The sequence below is a fragment of the Equus quagga genome, chromosome 16 (assembly GCF_021613505.1).
Source record: "Equus quagga isolate Etosha38 chromosome 16, UCLA_HA_Equagga_1.0, whole genome shotgun sequence".
NCBI lineage: Eukaryota > Metazoa > Chordata > Mammalia > Perissodactyla > Equidae > Equus > Equus quagga.
In genome coordinates, this window is record NC_060282.1 from 27,123,556 (window position 1) to 27,145,536 (window position 21,981).

General features: G+C 36.9%; 1 protein-coding gene across 1 annotated transcript in view; it reads left to right on the plus strand.

The window, feature by feature from the left end:
• The window catches only part of CSMD3 (CUB and Sushi multiple domains 3), a 1,175,747-nt gene that overhangs the window by 947,619 nt on the left and 206,147 nt on the right, over positions 1-21,981 (plus strand). The window contains exon 32 of the mRNA XM_046642300.1: positions 3,490-3,606. Coding sequence (XP_046498256.1) covers positions 3,490-3,606 — 117 coding nt within the window. The remainder of the gene's footprint in view (positions 1-3,489; positions 3,607-21,981) is intronic.

The following is a 21,981-nucleotide window of genomic DNA, read 5'->3' on the forward strand; positions in this document are numbered from 1 at the left end:
TCTTCAGATTTTTCATGTTTATAAATGAGATTTTCAACAGAAGCTGTCCTAAATGTCCTATGCAAAATAAAATATACAAAACAAATTGAGATTGTCAGATGCATATTAATGTGGAATGGCGGAATGTTCATGACTAGGTCCCAAAGCTGAACTTGAGTTAGTAGCTCTCATTTCTATTCATACTCTCCAAATATAAAAATAACAGCTTTTTGGGGCCGGCCCCATGGCCGAGTGGTTAAAGTTCCATGTACTCCGCTTCAGTGGCCTGGGTTCTCAGGTTCAGATCCTGGGTGCAGACCTACTCCACTCATCAGCCATGCTGTGGAGGCATCCCACATACAAAGTAGCAGAAGATTGGCACAGATGTTAGCTCAGGGACAATCTTCCTCAAGCAAGAAAAAAAAAAGGAGGATTGGCAACAGATGTTAGTTCAGGGTGAATCTTCCTCACAAAAATAAAATAAAATAAGAGCTTTTGTCACATACATTCAAAGTATTGTGATTTTGGAGAACCTTAAAATCAGAAATTAACACAAAACATACTGCTTATTCTTGAGTAATTCTCTCTTCAGTAGTGTTATCAGTTGAATAAAGTTCAGTGCTGAAATAAGAATACACCTGACTACTCTAATCTCAAACAATAATGAGTAATAAGAGTGATGCATCTTTGGTTATTATGATCACCATCAATTTGTTGTTGTTCTGGGGAGTTCTAATTTTACTATGTTTAAGTCTAACTATTTATTACTGTTTTATAGCACATTAAAAGAAAAAGAGGCAGGGGGCTGGCCCCGTGGTGCAGTGGTTAAATTCACACATTCTGCTTTGGCAGCCCGGGGTTCGAGGGTTCGGATCCCGGGTGCAGACATGGCACCGCTTGGCAAAAGCCATGCTGTGGTAGGCGTCCCACTTATAAAGTAGAGGAAGATGGGCATGGATGTTAGCTCAGGGCTAGTCTTCCTCAGCAAAAAGAGGAGGATTGGCAGTAGTTAGCTCAGGGGTAATCTTCCTCAAAAAAAAAAAAAAAGAACGAAAAAGAGGCAGCACATTCAGTAGCCACCCTACTCAATACAACATAATGTTTGCGTTGTATGTGTGTGTTTTAAATATATTGCTCTATTTTTAGACTTTGGTCAGGAATCCATCAAAAGTTTTGACTTTTTCTGGGGCCAGCCCAGTGGTGCAGTGGTTAAGTTTGTACATTCTACTTTGGTGCCCTGGGATTCTGGGGCCAGCCCGGTGGCACAGTGGATAAGTTCTCTTTGGCAGCCTGGGGTTCACTGGTTCGGATCCCAGGTGCGGACCTATGCACCGCTTGTCAAGCTATGCTGTGGCAGGTGTCCCACATATAAAATAGAGAAGGATGGGCATGGATATTAGCTGAAGGCCAATCTTCCTCAGCAAAAGGAGGAGGATTGGTGGCAGATGTTAGCTCAGGGCTAATCTTCTTCAAAAGAAAAAAAAATAAGTTTTGACTTTTTCAAACTGTCACAATTCTTTTCAAGCCGCCTAACACACCACTGGATCTGTCTCTCTTTAAAAGTCAAATCAGGCATTTACTCCCATAAATTCCCAACATAAAACCTAAACCTAAGAATTTCTACTCTCCTTCAGCCTTCTTCTTAGGTCACAGAGGAGTGTCATTAATGCTTTCGGAAGCTAATCACTCCACTTTAGCTCTTGATCTTATCTTTTCCAAGCTTCTAGGTCACTGCTCCTGATCTCTCCTCCGTAATGACTCCTTCGTCTAGATTAAACAAAACAACAATCACAAAAACTCGTCAGCTTTGCATCTTTCCCCAACTATTCCCTACATTCTCCTTCTGTTTATGGCTAAGATTCTGATTACTTTTGCATTTCTTTATATATCGCTTACTCTTCATCCAACTACAATCTAGCTACCACCTCTTTACTCTAGTTCAGGGGTCAGCAAACTTTTTCAGTAAAGGGCCAGATGGTATTTTGGGCTTTGCTGGCTACATATGTCTCTGCATATGGTTAGTTAGTTTTTTGTTTTGTTATCTAACAATTTAAAAATGTAAAAACTTCTCTTGGTATGGGCTGGAATTGGCTGGCTGGCTGCTCTGGCTGAAACTACTGTATTAATAATACCCAAAACTCGGTTTTTGGTGTCTGAGGGAATCCTCCCCCGCACAGGTTCAAAGCCGATAAAGAGGCAGGCTGAAGGAAATCAGACCATCAGCTGTAATATTGATAAAAGCTGAGGAGCAGTAACAGTGGGCTTCCTAGCAGCTACAGGTATCTTGCAACAACCATAACCACCCACTCACCAGCCTTTGCCTGGAATACTTACGGTGCAGAGAAGGAGACCAGCAAGTGTGCTCGCAGGAAAGCTCCCAACCAGAAGTAAAGTTCCAGTGTCAGATGCACCAATCTGGAAGCTCATTCTGCCTCCAGGGGGTCAGGGGCAGGTCCGGCAGGCAGGTTGGCTGAGGTAAAATCCCTCTTCCAGGAAGCCACAGGCTTAGAGAAGAAGCTCCCTGCTCCTCCGGATTGCCAAGTCCACTAAAACTTTTTTGTTTATTACCACTTTGCAGCACTCGGTATTTTTGAACCCTTTCTTTTAATTGAAATTCTCTTCTCCCTTGGCTCCCAAGAGGCTAATTTCTCTGTTAGCCGCGTTCTATCTGATCCCACCTTGGCATTCCCCAGAGCTCCTCTTTGGCCGTATTTTCTCTTTCTACATACTTATATGGGTGATCTTATTCACTTAAATATATCAACTATCATCTTTATGCTTTCAGTACTTAAATTTCCATTAGTAGCCCAGTTATCTCTTTCAATTCCAGAACTATGAATCCTAACGCATCCCCCTATCCGTGAACAACAGAACTATCATCTATAAATTTGCCAGAAACATTGGTTCCACCCTCGTCTTTTTTAGGAACGTAGCACATTTGGGGCTGAGGTAGCAAAAAAGTCTGCCTCTGTGCACCATCAGCAACACCTCTGATTTAAACGTAAATCATATAAACAGATAAAGGTTGGTGAGAGACTATTTTACTTCGATTAGTGGCTGAATGTATTTATGCAGCCATCCCTGTCTCATGTGTAGGAATACTTAATTTGGTGGCAGCATAATCAGGATTGATTTTTGAGTAGAGTTTCAAAGCCTGGCAGTGAGTAAAACAATTTTCCACTTGCATATGTAATTTCTCATCATTATAAGGTGATGATTATCTTTATACTTTTATCATAAATGGCAGGGCCACCATTATTACCTTCAGAGATAGCATCATTACAACACTATTATATTACTTTGTTTCTGAGAAATCTGATACTTAAAAGTTTTGTATGTGCACAATTTCTTATTTTTAAAATATTTGACAATGGAGATCTTGTTAAAATACAGAAATAAATGATACACCTTAAAATTTCGTAGCCATATTTTTTATATCAAGAAAATACTTATATATGAATTTTAATTTTTTTTCTAAAAATAATATTTTTTATCACTTTCATTTCCTAGCACCCTGTGGAAGTCGTTCAACAGGTTCAGAAGGCACTGTTCTATCACCAAACTATCCAAAAAATTACAGTGTGGGACATAATTGTGTTTATTCTATAGCAGTTCCCAAGGAATTTGGTAAGTACGATTCATCTCATAGTATAGTATTTCATTCCAGACATGCTTTATTTTTCACTACATGCTGTTCAAAATGTTAGTTGTTTTTTATGAATATTTGCTATTCTTAAAGTACTTTACTCTGCAATTCTTTTTAGATAGTAGCTTTGTAATAATAAAATTTTGAGGTTATTTTACTCAATCTGAATTTACAGTCAAGTACACAGGTGAACAACAATATAAAAATGAAAACAGGATTGTTTTTAATTTTTAAAAATAAGTACATCCAGTAATCTTGCAAGTGCCTTCATATTGGAATTATATAAAATGGGAAATTATCAGAACATAAAACAAAGTCTGCTCTGCAAAATACACACAAAATCAAATATAGAACTATTATAATAATGACAAAAATATGTACAAAACAATCATATCAGTTTTATACTTTATTAACACATTTCCAGAAAGATTTTGTTTTTAAGCACCTAGTTTCTGGGACAGCAATGAATATAAAAAGACAGCAAAGGGCATTTCAGCTCATCTTGTCAACCTGACAATCTGTTCTGCATTGGCACTGAGAGGACAATGTGTCCTTTGCTGCCTTCACATCTCCCTGATCAGAAGTCTTAGAAGTCACTTACCTGGCTTCTAAAGGTTTTGGATCTGAGATCCAGCTGGATGTAGCCCAGGTTAAGCTCTGCCTATGGATAGATAGGCCAAGGAAATTTAGTGAGCAGTGAAGTATGGGAGAGAGACTGGAAGTTCATACTTCTAGAGTTCAGATTTACAGCATTGCATTACATAGTAAAGAATTTGCTGTAGCTGTAGTGAATGTCTGAGTCTGGATGACTAAGTATTTTAGCAGAAGGACATGGATTTTATCAAGTGTTTTGGATCATATCTTGACTTAATATTTTCTGCTGTTACATAAAATAAGCTGATGCTTCCAGTCCAATTTCTTATAACTAGATACTACCTATATATCCTCCTTTTCTGTCTCCTGAAACAAGTCCAAGATCCTCAACTTGAGAGAACATTGTCATCAGAAGTACTAAACCGTTTATTTTAACCTTAAAATAAAGTGATAACGGCATTAGCAAGGTGTCTGTTTCTGTACTGTACTAAATATTTCTTACCTAGTATTTTGATCAGTTGAATCAGAGTTGAGCTATTTGTTTGTGAAGAGAGTGACAGCTTAGAAAGAAAAACATCATCCATTTAATTGTGTTTATGTTCTGCCTTTTGTGCCCAAGAGAGTCTTTCCCTTGCTAGAGGGGTTTATAGTCCCCACCTGCCAAAAATGTTACACTGTTCCAGACAGAATCTTAGCAATGATGGTTCAGAAGACTGCCTGGCTATCTGAGTACTCTTTAGAAGCCATTAATTAGTTCTGTTATACTCTGTTCTGGGGATGCCATGTGACCAAAAGAATGAGAAAGAGGAAAAACAGCCATTTCCTTCCCTGATACATAGACGTGAGGGTAATCTGAAGATATTTTACCGTAGCCTATGTATGTTTAAAAAGGAAAGGAAAAAGTACTGATTAAAATAAAAGTAAATTAACAGATTCCTAAAGAATGAAATCTTTATTTTAGCAGGATTAATATAAGTTAGCTTTAGTCCTTTCAATGTAAAAAAGAATGAAACCAAAAATTGGTGGCTTTTAACAGTAATTTTTTTCTTTTTAACAAATCATCTTGTATTATTTGTGGATAAAATCAGTGTACTTTGATTTATTAGTAAGAAAATTGATTTTATTTTTTTATAAATTTGCATCATTATTTATTTCAAACTACATATAAAGGCAAGCAGACTTGGACTCTAATTTCAGCCTGTCACATCTTAGCTGATTGTCTTTGGACAAATTGCATAATCTCTTTGAGACTCAGTTTCTTTATTTGTAAACTGGGGCTCATTATGTCTACAGGGCAGAGTTGTGAGGAGTCAATGAGATTGCTTATATAAAGTGTGTCTCACATAGTTCATGCTCAGTGCCATTGGGTTTAAGACTGCCAGTTTTGGAATCAGATTTCTGGGCTCAGAGCACAACCCAATTTGTTCTTTTTCATTGGATAAGTCACAGCATCAGTCTGAGATTTACTTTTCTTATCTCTGAAATAGGGGTGATGAATGTCTACCTTATGGGTTATTTTATAATTAAAGAATATAATGTAAGTAAGTGATTGGCATAATAACACATGGTAAGTCATATAAACACACAGATGCACATACACACTCTTTTCTATATGTTCACATTCATGGACCACCACTCCCCACTCCCCCACCCCCCGCCATAAAAAGATGAAATAAAATGACCTGAATTACTAGATTGGATTGGGGTCTTAAGAGTAGCATGGCTAAAAATAAAACATTTATATTATGTAATTAAAGCATGAAAATAATTATTTTGTGTTTCACATCTCCAGTACGTATCCAATTACCTGATGATCCCTTAAAATTTTCTGGGAGCAGAGTGGCGGAATTAGATAAATGTTGATCGTAGACTTCTTCCTATCCATACCTTTGCCCCTTTAATGTGAGATGATCAAACAATAGTCATTGGGTCTCTACAAGTCAAATTCCTATTTTGCTTCTGCTTCTTTTCATTCCCATTTTACCATAATTTCCTTCTATTGCCACATTGAACTATATTTTACCACTTCTTAGGATCACTTTTTTCACTTTTCCTGTCATTTATCCCAAATTATAATTATTCCTTCTTCTGTATCTTTTATGTGCTGACACTCTTAGAATTTTACTTTTTAAGTCATTTAGCATAATAGCTGTCAAATACACTCAGTTTGTTCACTAGAATTGCATTTTTTATGGAGGTTAAGCTTCTAAAGTCCTTATGTAAGGAGAAAATCAAATATAATCAACATTCCCCATGAAATACCTTAAATCTCCCATAGAAGATCATCTACATGATTTTGCACAAGACATGTTGCTTCTGAATAATTCTAACAGTACATTTTCCCTCCAATCTCAGAACAGTTAACGGTTTCTTCAGATAATACCAGATAAGCTAATTTGTTTTCTTTCAGGTCATGTGAATGGTCAGGCCTATTTACTTTATCTATTTTTGCCTGGTGTAGAATTGAATTCATATAAGTTAAATGTGCACATAACATGACTCTACTTTTCTGGTTGATTGAGTGAACACTGTTTTGTTTGTGAGTCAATTCCTGTCTTTCAGTTTTTCTGGATAAGAGAATTGTCAACTCATAATGCTTTTATGAGCATCATTGGATTTCATTTGAACTTCAGATATTGGGGTCACTTTGGCAATATTTATTCTGCAGGATTCAGTTGTGTATACTTAGAGAAATAACACTTCTGGATCAGTTGAGTAGCATCTATTGATATTTCACTCTATTCTATACAGGTAAACTATTTCAATTAAAAAATATCCTAGGGGCTGGCCTGGTGGCACAGCAGTTGAGTTCACATGTTCCGCTTTGGCAGCCGTGGGTTCTCCGGTTCAGATCCTGGGTTCGAATCCCGGGTGTGGACCTATATACTGCTTGTCAAGCCATACTGTAGCAGGCGTCCCACATATAAAGCAGAGGAAGATGGGCACAGATGTTAGCTCAGGGCCAGTCTTCCTCAACAAAAGGAGGAGGATTGGTGGCAGATGTTAGCTTAGGCCTAATCTTCCTCAAAAAAAAAAAAAAATTGTGCTTTATCTTTTAATAAAATATGTTTTAATTTTCCTTCATCTTTCAATTTTTAATTACCATCTGTTTCCCATTGCATTTTGGTTACTTGAGTCTTTATTGCATTACTTTTAAGTGCCAAAAATATAGAAGACAGATTTTATTTTTTTTTTTGCCAGTGAAGATTAGCCCTGAGTTAACATCTGTTGCCGGTCTTTCTCATTTGTTTGTTTGTTTTTTTTTCATAAGGAAGATTAGCTCTGAGCTCACATCTGTGCCAGTCTTCCTCCTCTTTATATGTGGGTCACCACCACAGTATGGCTGGTGAGGGGTGTAGGTCTGCATCTGGGATCCAAACCTGCAAACCCTGACCACCGAAATGGAGCATACCAAACTTAATCACTACACCATGGGGCCAGCCCCAAGACAGATTTTATTTTGTTTTGAATTTGGTATAGATAAGATGCTTTCTCTATATCTATGTCTGTTGACATTCTTAGAGGGGAAATATTTTTGTTAATATGTATTTATACCTAGAGTATAGGGGCCAAAATCAAATTGCAGGGAGGGAGAAATTAGTAAAATTGGGGAATAAATGTTGTGAACTTCTGTTTCAACAATCCTGGCTGAGAAGAAACAGAAATAGCTAGGATGAGCCATAGTACCATAGTACTGTACAAGTCAGAGGCTAATGTTTGTTTTTGTCTGTTTTCTCTTGGGATAGAAGATAATGGAATATTTATTTTAAAGCCCAAGAGAAGGACAGAGAAGAGAGGGCAAAGCTGAAAATTTTAGATGGACCAATTGGTAAAGCAAGATGCTTGAAGCAATTAAGGAGATGAGATTTAAATAATGGAGAGCCTCTTTAAACTATAATTCAGAAGAAATGATTCATAATTAGTAACATAATACCTGAGTTAGTTTCACATGGAATATTATTTTTTTAAATTATCATCTCTTCCTATTCTCCCACCCCTGTTTGCCTTCAATCACCTGCTCCTTACATTCTAGGTATTATCTGTAGAAGAGAATGTATTAGTGTCCTACGGCTTCCATAACAAAGGACCACAAACTTGGTGGCTTCAAATCATGGAGATTTATTCTCTCACAGTTCTAGAGTCTAGACTTCTGAAATCAAGGTATCAGTAGCACCTCACTCCCTCTGCTGGCCCTAGGGAAGAATCCTTCCTTGCGTCTTCCTAGCTTCTAGCGGCTTCCAGCAATCCTCCATATTCTGTGGCTTGTAGCTGTATCACTCTGATCTCTGCCTCTGTCTTCACAAGACTTTTTTCCCTGTTTGTGCAAGTCTTCTCTGTTTCTGTGTATTTCTCTGTCCTCTCTTCTTATAGCCCCACTAATTGTTAGATTTAGGGCCCACTTTATCCAGTATGATCTCGTCTTAATCTTTAATTAATTACATCTGCAAAGACCCTGTTTCCAAATGCAGTTACATTCTGAGCTTCTAGGTCGACATGAATTTTAAGGGGCACGCTATTCAATCCACTACAGAGGATGAACTATATAACCACAGTGTTATGTAGAAAATCTTACTAACATAAATTACTCTATAAAGCATATACATATAAATGTGTATCAATCATTAGCTGTGTAGAATACAAACTGATGATCAGATTTCTTGGAGAATTCTGACATGTGAATTACCTGCAGGATATCCAGTCTACGGTGACTTAATTTTGTGTTTAACCTCCCAGATATTTTCACCTCCTAAAAGACTCACCCTGAATATATATTTACAAAGCTTATTCTTTCCCAAGATTACGTTTTACGTGTGGAATCAGAAGTGTGCATGAAACCTTTTCAGGTTTTCCTTCTTGATTGTCCAGTTAATCGTTAATCTGCTCTTGCATCTTTTGTTATTGGTGCTGTCTCTTGGTTGCATAGGTTTCAAGTTCATGAATCCCTAAATAATGCAAACTTATTGTTAATCTAGTCTACTCTGTACAAAAGGCACATCGAGTTACTAAAACCTTTTGTGTATGGCTGTGGGAGCCATCACACTTTGATCTCTCCTACGTTCACATATTTTGTGTTTGTTTCTTATTCACAACCATTATCTTTCCTATCTCCCATTACAGTATTTCTTCCTCCAGTCAATCTAGCAATGTCTTTCCCTGTGACGTTGACTACAATATAGGGTTAGAGCTTTCTTTTAAAATTCCAGACTTTACCATAATATTATAATTAAAGCACTGATAATGATTAGATAACAGTATATTGTTAGTTCTTATTATCTTCATTAAATTTAGTATTTCTTTTCTATCTTATAGACTTAGGTAACTACATAATGATTGTTAAATGCAATTTATTTTTGAAATATCAATCATAATTTTGACATTTCTGCGTACTCTGTTAGTTTGTGAAAAGTAGTCTTTAAAAATTTAGATCTCCTTCATCTTTAGGAGGAAAAAGCAAAAACAATGGACTGGAACTAAGATGCACACACACCATATATAAATGTACACATGTATGTATTTTCTTTTGGGTATCTGGACTTTCAATATGTGTTAATGTAGTTTTGACCTGCATATATAAAGTTAACTATTCTCATTTTTTATGTCAACACTGGTAAGCATTTTTTATTCTGTGAGTATTCTTTAAAACCCACACATATGTTTGACTATTTTCCTTTTGATCTTATACCTAGGTGTTTTTAAATGACCTATTTTATTCAGCATCATTTAGGTAATTTATGTTGTTGTTACCTGTCTTTAGACTTAATTCAGTAATTTATTGTCACTAATTTTCTCCATATTTTAGTGACAAATTGTTTTGAGAGTCTTTTTGTATGCTCATTAGGTCAGTAAATCATTTTATTGGCATTCTCTTTTTCCTGGTGTGAAGTTTTCAGTAATGAATGAACTTTTATGGTCAATAAAGGCTTTCTATATCTAAAGTGTATGACACTTCATTTTTTAATGGTACAATTGCATCAGAATTAATGATTCTTTTCTAATATTGAATTTACTTATCTAACAATGACAAATAATGTTTACAAAATGTGTTTATTCACCACTTGCATTTACTATTTATCATTACTTAAATATAGAGCAATTGAAAAGAAAAGGGAACATTTTTACTTAAAATTAATGGTTGTTTTAATGTCAATATTGCAGGAATGAGCATGTTAATTTTGTGCCTATAAGAAAGAAAACCCTTATTTTTTGAGTCTAACATTTTTGAGTAAGGAAAATGTGATTATCATATGTAGTAAGGCACTATTTATATAATTAGATCTGAAGCCATGTATGCTCACCAGGTAGAACAGGACGTCCTCCTCAATCAAAATGTGGTTTGGATGTCAAGACTCCTGACACCACAAGAGGGTATGAAAAGATTTATTATTCATATAATGAAGCTTTCCAAGAAGAGCAGGGCAGGATCCCAAGAAGATCTAAAATTGCTTAAAGGAGCAAGGAAAGCTGACTGACTTTGGGGTTTTATTGTGGTTACGGGGTCATGCTGGAGTGAAAGTTCCCTGACACAGGTCAGGGCTTGTGTAGTTTGAACTTCCCACTGGTTCTAAAGGAGCTTGCACCCAGGCTTTCTTATCAGCTTGCCCCAGTAAAAAGGAAGTGGGAGGGGCCGGGCTGGAAAGCCATCAGTAGTCAAACATCAAATATGGATGAGACTCTATCACAATTCATTGTTGGTGTTTGATGAATGAAAGGTGCTGTATTTCATTTAATTGAATTTGAACTTGTTTAAGTAAGCCATGATGGCACTGTATGAGGCTTATATCCAGAGACTGGTAAGGGAGGTGAAAATTCCATTGAATACCTAGTTCAAGAGGTCAGCATTATGTATTGTGAGAAGTGAGATGAGTGCCTCAATCACTGTCAAAACAACTAGAACTCTGAAGAGGTTGTGGAGTGTCTTGGTGAGGCCTTGTATCATGGCTTTAGTATGTATAGAGACGTGTGGCATTAATTTATATTTGGGACATCTCTGAGACAAGATTCTCAGAAATTTTTACCCCATAAGGGATAACTTTGTATCAGGAGTTGTTGCTGCCTTTGGTTAGATCACATGGCCAGACTGTCGGCAATGGCCCAAGGGTCTATAAAAACATTCAGCTGGGCTGATTGTTGACCAAGGCATCTGATGCAAAGATCACAGCCCCAAGTTTGGGCAATTGTACTGATCACTGAATCTTTTATCAGGGATGTCTTGGTTAAGGTATTAAAAGCAGCAGCTCTCCAGAGAGTTCAGTTATGTGTGATGATACCAATGGTAACAACGTTCATAAGGTATACAAACTCCCTTTGCTGTTCATTTAGTTGATCCTAAGGAGCTCCTCAGATAGCTAAAGGGTCCAGAGAGGAGTGATCTTCTGTAAAATCATGGCATCTGGCAAGGAACTAAGGACAAGGAAGGCCGTGCCCTTATGCAAGTGAAATATGCCAGAAGCCCTAAATTTTGCTCTAAAATGTAGGTGTCATTTCCATTTTTGCAAAGAGGCCTTAGTGGCCATGCCAAATTTGCAGGGTACTACTTCCGCAACCCAAGGCATGATGGACTCAGGGCTTGTGAGAGCCTCTGTTTCCACGACATAGAATATGCAGAATTGCTGCTGTAAGGGCATATGACATGGGATTAGGAGAGGATCTTCTTGCATCAGAAGTCCATGGGCAATTTATGGCTGGCATGAGTGGTCCAGAGATGCCAAGAGACATGAGAAGAGGTTGCTAAAGCCTCTACAATCAAGGAGTGTCTGGGGGGCAGGACCTGTTACATTATAATTTGGAAAGATTCTAGAGATTTTTTTTTTTGTAGAATGCCCCTTACAAGCTAGGCCTGTTTACTTGTAACAGCATAAATGGGCTTAAATAAAATTATAAAGGAAGAATATGATGCCCTCGAAATCCAAAAATTCCTGAAAGATTTTGAACTGGTTTTAACATTGTGGTGCCATGAAGGTCAATAGTTAATGGTGTCAGGGATGGAGTGGCTAATTACTAGGGATTTAACTGAGGTGACAGGGCCTTCCATTACATGTGGGGAAGTGGAACTTCCCTCTTTTTGTCAGCTCTTTTCTGTTTGTATGTCTTGAATGATTGTGACAAATGACTCTCCTTAAGGGAAGATATCATCAGTGTGATGTTATTACCCATGTTCCTAGAGAAAGTTGGATGCGGTTATGGTCTTGCCTACAAAGACAAAGTGCAATGGCTGGGCTATTGAAGACCTTGTGGGTAGCCAGGTAAATGTGTCCCTTTAAAGCTGAAAGCAAAAGTGTTGTATCCATCAAAAGCGAAAGCAAACTTTGGCTGAGAGGCTGTTGAAATTGGCATTAAACAGAACAATGAGCCAAATCAATAATAGCAAAATGTTTACCAGCTGATGATTGGATGGAGTCAGCCATTTCAATAATACTGATTATGGGGCCCTAATGGGTGGAATCACAGAATTAAGGTTGCAGTAATCCACCATGAGGTAAAATTCATTCTTTCTGATTTAAGAATAGCCAAATTGATTTGTAAGGTGGAGAAATAGTGGGGTTAAACACCCGTTCTCTAAATAAGTCTTTTACAATAGGTTTCAATCTTTGAAGGCTCTGTTTTAATATATATTGAACTGTATTAACTATTTTAATTGTGGGGAAAGGCTCATAAGGTCTCAATTTGTCAAGTCTTTTTGTATTTAAGGTATGCTTTTTTTTTTTTTTTGGTAAGGAAGATTGGCCCTGAGCTAACATCTGTTGCCAATCTTCCTCTTTTTTTCTCCTCAAAGCCTCAGTACATAGTTGTATATCCTAGTTGTAGGTTATTCTAGTTCTTCTATGTGGGATGCCTCCTTAGCATAGCTTGATGAGCAGTGTGTAGATCCATGCCCAGGATCCAAACTGCGAAGCCTGGGCAGCTGAAGCAGAGCACAGAAACTTGACCACTCAGCCTCAGGGCCGGCCCTTGTCAGCCTTTTGTAAATGCCAAAGACATAATTTAATTCATTACATTGTTGGTCAGAGCTTCCGTGACCATTATAGGATATTTAGGCAAGACAATAATTCTGATGAGGCATAATTCTTTGTTCACTATTTGATATTTCATAACTGCTTTAAATTGTAGGGTGTGCGCTCCTTGCTTAAATTCAGTGGGCTCTCCAGGAAGAACTATAATTTCAGCCTCTATATTGACTAAGATCCTGAAGATTTGCCAGTTGGTGCATCTCAGTAGATATTAAAGTTAACTTGAAACCCATGTTGTAGAGGTGCAAGAGCCAATTAGAGATATTTAATATTTTCACTTTATAAATTCTTGTAGTAAATTTTAGGTTTCTAATTGGGTCAAATTGAGGACCTTTCTTTCTAATTTTTTGTTTCCTCACCTTTATCTAGTTTGTTTATTGGTTACTGGATATACTTTAGAGGAAGGGAGATCTCTTTGGTCTGCTCATATTTATAAATTTCTTCCTCCAGACAGTGTCAAATCTGTAGCATCAGGGTTAGGGATCTCCACCATAACAATTGTTGCTTTATAGAATTTAAGGATCTGGAGTTTAAGTAGGGTTTGAATTACCTCCTTAGTTGTGCCACATGGGTTCCCTGTTTTCTTCCATAAGCCCAAGGATCAGGATCTTTGTTGCAAAGGAGCCTGAGCAGCAGTCATAGCAAAAGCATCTTTATATCGTCTTACTGAGTCATCTGCTTTTAGGAGTATAGACCTCAGTCTGCTGCATGCTAACTGCTCTTGCACACAATCAGCCGTGTGCATGATGTGGCCCCGTATATTGCATGGGCATCAGTATTTTTCCTGAACACTCTATAGAAGAAGGGCCAATGCCTAGTTGAGACTCATAACCAACAATCACAAGGAGTTGTATCTCTGTACCTAGCATTAGCCACAGTTTGTGCTGGAATTAAGACACACAGTTCAATGTGAGACACACAGATAGAGTCAGGCTAAGACACACAACCCAGAACCACTTTAAGGAGGGTCCTAACTCTTGTTTCCAAACGCCAATTATCAAAACTTCTTATGTAGGTTGTTTAAATCTATGATAAAAATTCAGTAGAACTCACCAAATGCAGCACAAAGGCAGCCTAGCTCAAAGTGCAAGATTGCTAGCAGGTAGCAGGGCCAGTTACTAAGCCAAAGCAAGAGAAGAAAGACCCTCAGTCATGCTGGTCATCACCTAAACATCCTCCTCATGGCATCATTTATGGTTACTCTATTGTTGGTTTGGATTTTGAAATTGATGGGGTCCCACAAGCACCAAGGGAATATGAAAATTTTTATTACTCACATAATGAGGCTTTCCGAGGAGAGCAGAGCAGGGTCCCAAACAAGTCTAAAATGGCATGAGAAGGCAGGGAAAGGAGATGGGGTTTGGAGTTTTATTGTGGTTATGGAGTGGTAGTGGGGGGAGAGTTCCTGGGTTCAGGTCAGTGCTTGCACAGTTTGAACTTCCCACTAGTGCCAAAGGAGGGAGAACTCAGGCTTTCTAATCAGCTTGCCCAGATGTGGGGCAGAAAGAGATGGAGATTGGTGGTTCGTGAAAGCTGTCAGCAGTCAAACATCAAAACATGGTTTCAGACTCTCTAAATCAAGCTGTAATTTATAAAGCTGCAATTTATAAATTATATAATATATATTGATTATATATGTCATAACTTTATAACTTTCTATTGCTATTATATTCTCTTTCCATTTTAAGCAAAATTATTTCCTTTTAGCCTCCAAGAAAATGACTATAATATGCCCTAGAATGTGATTAGCTGAATTTTCAAAATAACTGTCAAATGATCTATTAGGTTATTATGGCAAATATGTGTTTGCATTCGTTGTGTAATGGATGTCAATGTTGATGTTTCACATTTCTCTCATTTTTTAAATAATTTATAGAAAATAAATCATGCCTAATAATTCAAAAGAAAACTTCAGAAAGCTTGGTGCAATAACATCGAGGTAGACATTTTATAAAATTCTTTAAATGATGGTTATGATATTTCACCTGTCAATATTTTTCCCGTTCACGTTTGCTATTAGTTTTTGCTTTATTTTACCAAGATGGTAAGTTCAGTGGTTGGCCCTTGAGGCTGTTTAATACCACTTGGCATAAGGTTGCTGAAGATTGTTTTGAAGTAAGGTTCAAGGTCGTGAAGTCACTGGTGGTAACAATAATAAATAGATTGAAGAGAAGATTGGAAAGTTATTGTGGAATAGTGGAAAATAAGCTGAACTGGAATTCCAGAGGTCTGGATTATAGTCCTTTATTTCTCTCTAATTGGCCAGGTGACTTTGAGAAAGTTATTTAAGCTTCTTGGGCCTCATTTTCTGAATCTCTAAGATTAAAAGCTTTGATTCAATGGTCTCCAAGAACTTGCCCAGTTCAAAAAATATGTGAAATCTGTTTTTAAATTCAAAGAGTATGTTACTGGCAGCTAGAGAAGTAATGTATAGAGAGGCATTAACATTCTTTCTGAAATTCAAGAGTCTGCTGATAGATTTATGTGGATTTATGTAATTTCAGTTCATTCCAAAGATGACTAAGAATTTGACATAAATTCTGAATCTTTTATGTTTCTGCAAAAGTAAGATGTTATGTAACAATGATATTCTACATTCAACTTTTTTATTCTCTTTCTCTCTTTTTCTTCTTTTCTGTTTTTTAATGCATCAGAATATCCTAGATGATCATTTTCACCTTTGCCACCCCTATCATTAAAGTTCTATAAGTACTTTTGAGGGCACTCCTCATTTTTCATGCACTACGATCATTAGAAAATTAATTTTCTACTCTGCTTTCCTACTGGTATTTAGGTACAAAATAATTCCTTGGATGAACTTGAATATTCATATACAGGGAGAAAACATTACCTGAAAAATTTCACTGTAAAATTGGTGGTCTTCTCTTAAGAACTTGGTATGGGAAAATATTTGAAGTAATGAAAAGAAAAAAACAATGCAGTTCCCTATATGTATGCATAACTTTTTCTGGAAAAGTTTTTATGGAGAAGTCATTAAATGCAGCCTTTTTTAGTGTTTCATTATTCTGTCATGCAGAATCACGTTTGTAGTATTTCATGCTATGACAGATTAAAGCTAGAAGATAAATGATTCACAAAAGCTCACAGCATGCCACAGGCAGAGCCTTTTGTAAACACGGAATGCTCATCATTTTTGACACTCTCCCACTGATATTTCAGGATGGTATAATGATCTCTAATTGTTTAACACTGCAATCCAGTGCTGATTACAATTAAAATATAGATGTTTATTTTTTTCCTTGTTTTGGTGACTCGTATGATTTAATTTATCTGCTTTAGACCTAACAAAACGGTTAGAAATTTGAAATAATTCATTCATTTATTTGGAAACTCAGTACGTTGTATTTCAAATAAGTTAAAGATTGATAGTGTTTATTTTGTCATTAGTATACAAACACATGGTGTACATCACACACTATGGAAGTATTGTTTTAGTCCCTGAGTTAAAAAGAATTTAACTAGTATTCTCTAACAGTTTAAATAAACTCTTCATATTTCAATCTTGCTGCTTTTGCTGAGAAGGGGAAACTTCAAAACAGATGTGTAACTGGAATATTTTCCAAATGCACTAAGTCTGTGTTATCTACTGAAATACCAAATTAAATATCAGAGTTTCATCTGTCATATTGCTTCTGTTAGCAACATTTTATATAACATATGTTTTTTTATAATCTAGTATATTTATTTTATTGTCACAGGAGTTGCCAATTAAAATTCAAATTAAAAACATTGACTTAATGGCAGATGACATAAATGAGATCAGGATTTGGGTGTAGTCAGTGAGAAATGGTAAACTAAAGACCCATGCCTTCTTGAAAAACAGTTAAATTCCAGAATATTTAAAACACAGTAACATCCAAACAAAACTAGTCTGTGGAATGAATTTGACTTTCAATCTAATATGTTTGCTTTGTTTAGAGGTGTGGAAACTTAAAGACTTCCTTTCCCTTTTCTTCATCCCTTTGCTCCTCTCCACGATCTCTGAATTCACAGAAATATGTTGCTATTAATTCTAACCTCGTGATAGGTAGTGATCTATATCATGGTGCTTGTCAGTGGCAGTTATTCACTAATCAAGTCAATTATTTGTTTAAACAGTGTGTATATACACTCAGCCGTGAGCTGGAATCTGAGTATATGGCTATGTAAACAATGGTTCCTGCCTTTCAGGAGATGGTAGGAAAGGAGTTAGATAATTGAACAGTTTATTTAAAAAGAATGTGGATGTTTGCATATTTAAAAATATGAGAATGTGTATTTAAAAATAATAGATGTTTGTGAGGGTGCTAAGGAAAACAGAGGAGCAACACCTAAGGCAGCCTGGCAGCAGGTTTGGGAGATGCGGGTCACAGTGTCAGAAATATTTCCCAGATGAGATGGTGTGTGACCTGGGCCTTAGAAAATATGCGCTTATTAGCCACTTGAACAGTAATCCAGCCAGAGAGATCAACACAGGCGAAGGGATAAACATATGGTACCTGGTTCTGAAAGGGACTACATGTTAATCTCTCTGGTTGAAGAGCAAAGCACTACTCATAAACTAATATACTTGAAACTGGAGAAGCAGACAGAAACCAGATTATGGAAGGCTTTGTATGCCGTGTTTAAGTAAATTCAAAAAATACTTATTGAGTTCCTGCTCTGGTTCAGAGAGAAATTTTCTAGGCTGAAGCTATCTGATGCCCAATGAAGCAGAAATTTGTCTCATTAGCATATAACTCTAGTGAAATAGATGGACAATCTAGGTACATACACCTAGGTACATAGGACAATCACCTGGTACATACTGGTACAGCCATTCCACTTGTTAGAATTTTAAAATATTTCCAAGCTCTTGGCAGTTTCCTGAATGATCCCACATTTCTCTGGCCACCTGTCCTTCCCCCAGCCCTGCCACTGAGCAATTAAAGGAGTAATACCTGGCCTAGCATCAATTCTCACTGGTCTGTGCCTGTGTCATATTGGTTATATACTTTTCTTTTTTTTTAGATTGGCACCTGGGCTAACAAGTGTTGCCAATATTCCTTTTTTTAAAAAATTATTTTATTTAAAGATTGGCACCTGGGCTAACAACTATTGCCAATCTTTTTTTTTTTTTTTGTCTGCTTTATCTCCCCAAACTCCCCCTGTACACAGCTGTATATCTTAGTTGCAGGTCCTTCTAGTTGTGGGATGTGGGACGCCGCCTCAATGTGGCCTGACGAGCGGTGCCATGTCTGCGCCCAGGATCCGAACCCTGGGCCACCGCAGCGGAGTGCGTGAACTTAACCACTCGGCCATGGAGCCAGCCCCTGGTTATATATTTTGAGTCATTCTGTAAACATAATTGAATACACTCAAACACGTACACACAATTATAACCTCAAATTCTGATAATGGGAGTGAAGAATGAGGAAAACACAGGGTACTATAAGAGAGTAACAGAAGGATCAACTTTAGGTTAGGGAGATCAGTGAAGATTGAAATATTCTGTAAACTGAAGGATTATCTGGAGGTTGAAATGTATCCTGTATGTGGTAGAAACTCATGAAGCTATTTAAGAAGGGGAATAACACAGCCTGCTGGACATTTTAGGTATATCGTTGGTGGCAGGGGGAAGAGTGGCTGAGAGGCACAGGTGAGAGACAATAAGGGGACTAACTTAGGCAGTAGGAGAAGTGAGGAAAAACTCGTTGTTTGTAGGGATATTAGAGATGAACAAAATATACAGAATATTCTAGAGTAAATCACTTTCTCAAGAGAGAGAATGGTGGAAGCAGGCATATGAGTAGAAAGGGCCAAGTGATGTCACAGAAGCAATGAGATCTAGAGCCAAAGCCCTTCCTGGTGTCTGGCCTTGAGCCAAATCCAGACTCTGCTTGTAAGCTTTGCAGGTTCAGAAATTCAGTGTTGTCAAACTTTAGGAGATTGGTTCACATTGATTCCTACTCACCAAACCCAGAGGAGATTGATTTATAAATCACAATGCCAATTAACCAATTTATTGTGAAAGAATATCCAGCAAGCTTATCAGTCCTGGTCGTTTGCCTAGAATACTCCATATTGGTGAATAAATCTACTCCTTGGACAAATGAATATAATTATTTATCAAAGTATAGATCACAAGTTTATTGAATGTTTAGGACATCAGAGAGGGAAATTGATGTCCGTATAGGAAATTTGTCTCAAACTGCTATGGCTAGAAGAAATATTCTTACCTATACTAGGGAAAGGAATTTCTTTAGAATTCGCTACACCAACCTTTCCCAAATTATCAGGAGGGAACATTAATACGTGGGTTAGAGGGACAGGGGCAGAAAACCTGGAAAATGTTTGTAAACACTGGGGTAAAAAAGTTTGAAAGGGTTTTTGGTTTATTTCCTCTAAGCCTTCTCAGAATATTTAATACACCTATGTACATATTGTCTGTGTGTGTATGTGTGTGTGTGTGTGTGCATATATTCATATATACTTGGTTGGGGCTCTTTTTTTTAAGTTGCAGCCCAATGACAACATTGTACTAATGTGTAAGTTCTTTGTGGTCAGAGACTATATTTTGCTTATTATTGAATTCCAAGAACTTGACAACCCTTGGCACAATTTTTAAAAACTCAGTAGATCTTTATTGACTGTGTGACTGATTGGGTTAATAAATGCATCAAGAAACCCTTTATCCTGGATGGGAATGGCACATTCTTATTTTTTTCCTAAATTATTATCTACCATATTTAGTAACCAAAAGATTAATAGACTCATGTTTCAATCAACCAAGTGCTTGCTTAATTGATAATTCCATTTTAATATTCATGAAATTAGGCTACACCTAATTTCTTAAGGAAATTTTTATAATTCATTATTTTTGCAGACAACAACTCACATTATGTTATGTTGTTGATTCTAACTTATTTTACTTGTCTACCCTTGGATCCCAATAAAAAATTTAAAACACGAGTATTGTTAGTAAGCCTGGCACTCAAAAATCATAGTTTTTTTAAATTATAGAAATAAAATCTGTTACATTCAAGGTGAATTTTTAAAGTTACAAAAATCTTGTTTTTATTGACAGTGTCATTATCTGCCTTTACATTGATTGGAGATAGTGAGCCTGTACATTTATTGAGAATTTCTATTCTAAACTGAAATTCTAAAAAGGCATAGTGCTATTAGAATCAGACTGCATGTTCTGTAACCCATATTTCCTGCTGAAATATTTCAATTAATTCTATGGAGAAATATTCTGTGACATTCTTAACCTATGAAATGATACAATTTTCCTGTCACAAATTCAAGTGTTCAAAGAATGTAACTTCCCATCTTATCCAGAGTTTTGTCTACAAGTCTAAAGTTTAGAAAATGCTAGGCCAGCGTAAAGATGGGGAATTTGGGGGCAGGGCACAGGGAAGGAGGAACTTGGGAAAGGTTAACATACAGCATTTAGTCCTGTAGCATCCACTGAGGCATCCTCATTCCTTTCTGATTGGAGTGCCGGTACGGAATTTGCTGCTCTGTCCTTCTTATCTTGGCTACAAAGTGCCTCCTTCACCTGATTTCTCCCGGATGCATCTGAATGCCTATATTAAAGATGGATGCTTACCTGGATTTCTTCCAAGAACCAAGGCCCAAATAGTTCCTTATCCCACTCAAAGATGCCTCCCAGGGTTTGGCCTGGAGAGGATTGTGTGCAGGCATTCACCTCAGAGACTCTCACCAGTGACTAGTTCTCATTCTTTCCTGTGGACTCTCCTCTCTCCCTTCCCAGTGTAGGGAAGGTTCTACTCAAGATGGTGGTGGCACAGGAGGAATAGGGCAGAGGGATAACTCCATCTGACTAGCCAAGCAAATTTCCAAATATTTTTTATTTTGATACCCAGACTTCACCTTTGAAGCTCAAAGGACGTGAATTTGACTATTTCTGTTCTGTCCTGTCATCCTTCTCCTGAGGTATGGTACAAGGACTAGAATTAGAATCCTATGCTGGCAGAAGAGTGCAAGGTGCAAAGCTCTGTGGGTGGCAGGAGAAAACATTAATAAATATCACAAAATATTTTCTTGCATTATATAAATCAATTTTATAATAGAGATTCATGTATGATGCTTAGGTTTGCTTATAATTTCTCAGGAACACATCTATCTTATAATTTAGAATTGACTAATAGATTAATATTTGTATTTTTCGTTAATATTTCTTTTGGGATTTTTCACATCATGTTTTGAGCTTACTTTCATATTTAATGAGGGTTTTTTCTAGTCCTATCAATTTAAACCTAAAACATATCTTCTGCTATAAGAGGACAAACTTTACAGCTTTATGAACTGGATTCCAGTCTTGGCTCCCTGCCTTCCCACTACTGTGACCTCAGGCAAATAATTTATCCTCTTTGCGATGATCTTGTATAAAATAGGGATAATTATATCTGCCCCACCCTAATCCATAAGAATTTTGTGAGCATAAAACAATAAATGTGTATGTGTGTGTGTCTGTGTGCTTGTGTGCATGCTCATGTTGTAAATTGTGGGGCTCCATGTCAAGGTTAGTTATAATCTTTTCAGTATTTTGTTTTCTCATTGGTTAATTTTAAGAAATACACATTTTAGAATTCTATTTTAAATATATTTTTGTTACTGAACAAGCGTTTGGTTCCAATTATTTTCTTCAGATAATGGGCTCTCCTTCACCCCAGGAAGTACATACATGTTTCATCATAAAACCATTTATCTCTACTCAGTGCTTACTGCACTTGAGAAGCAACTCTC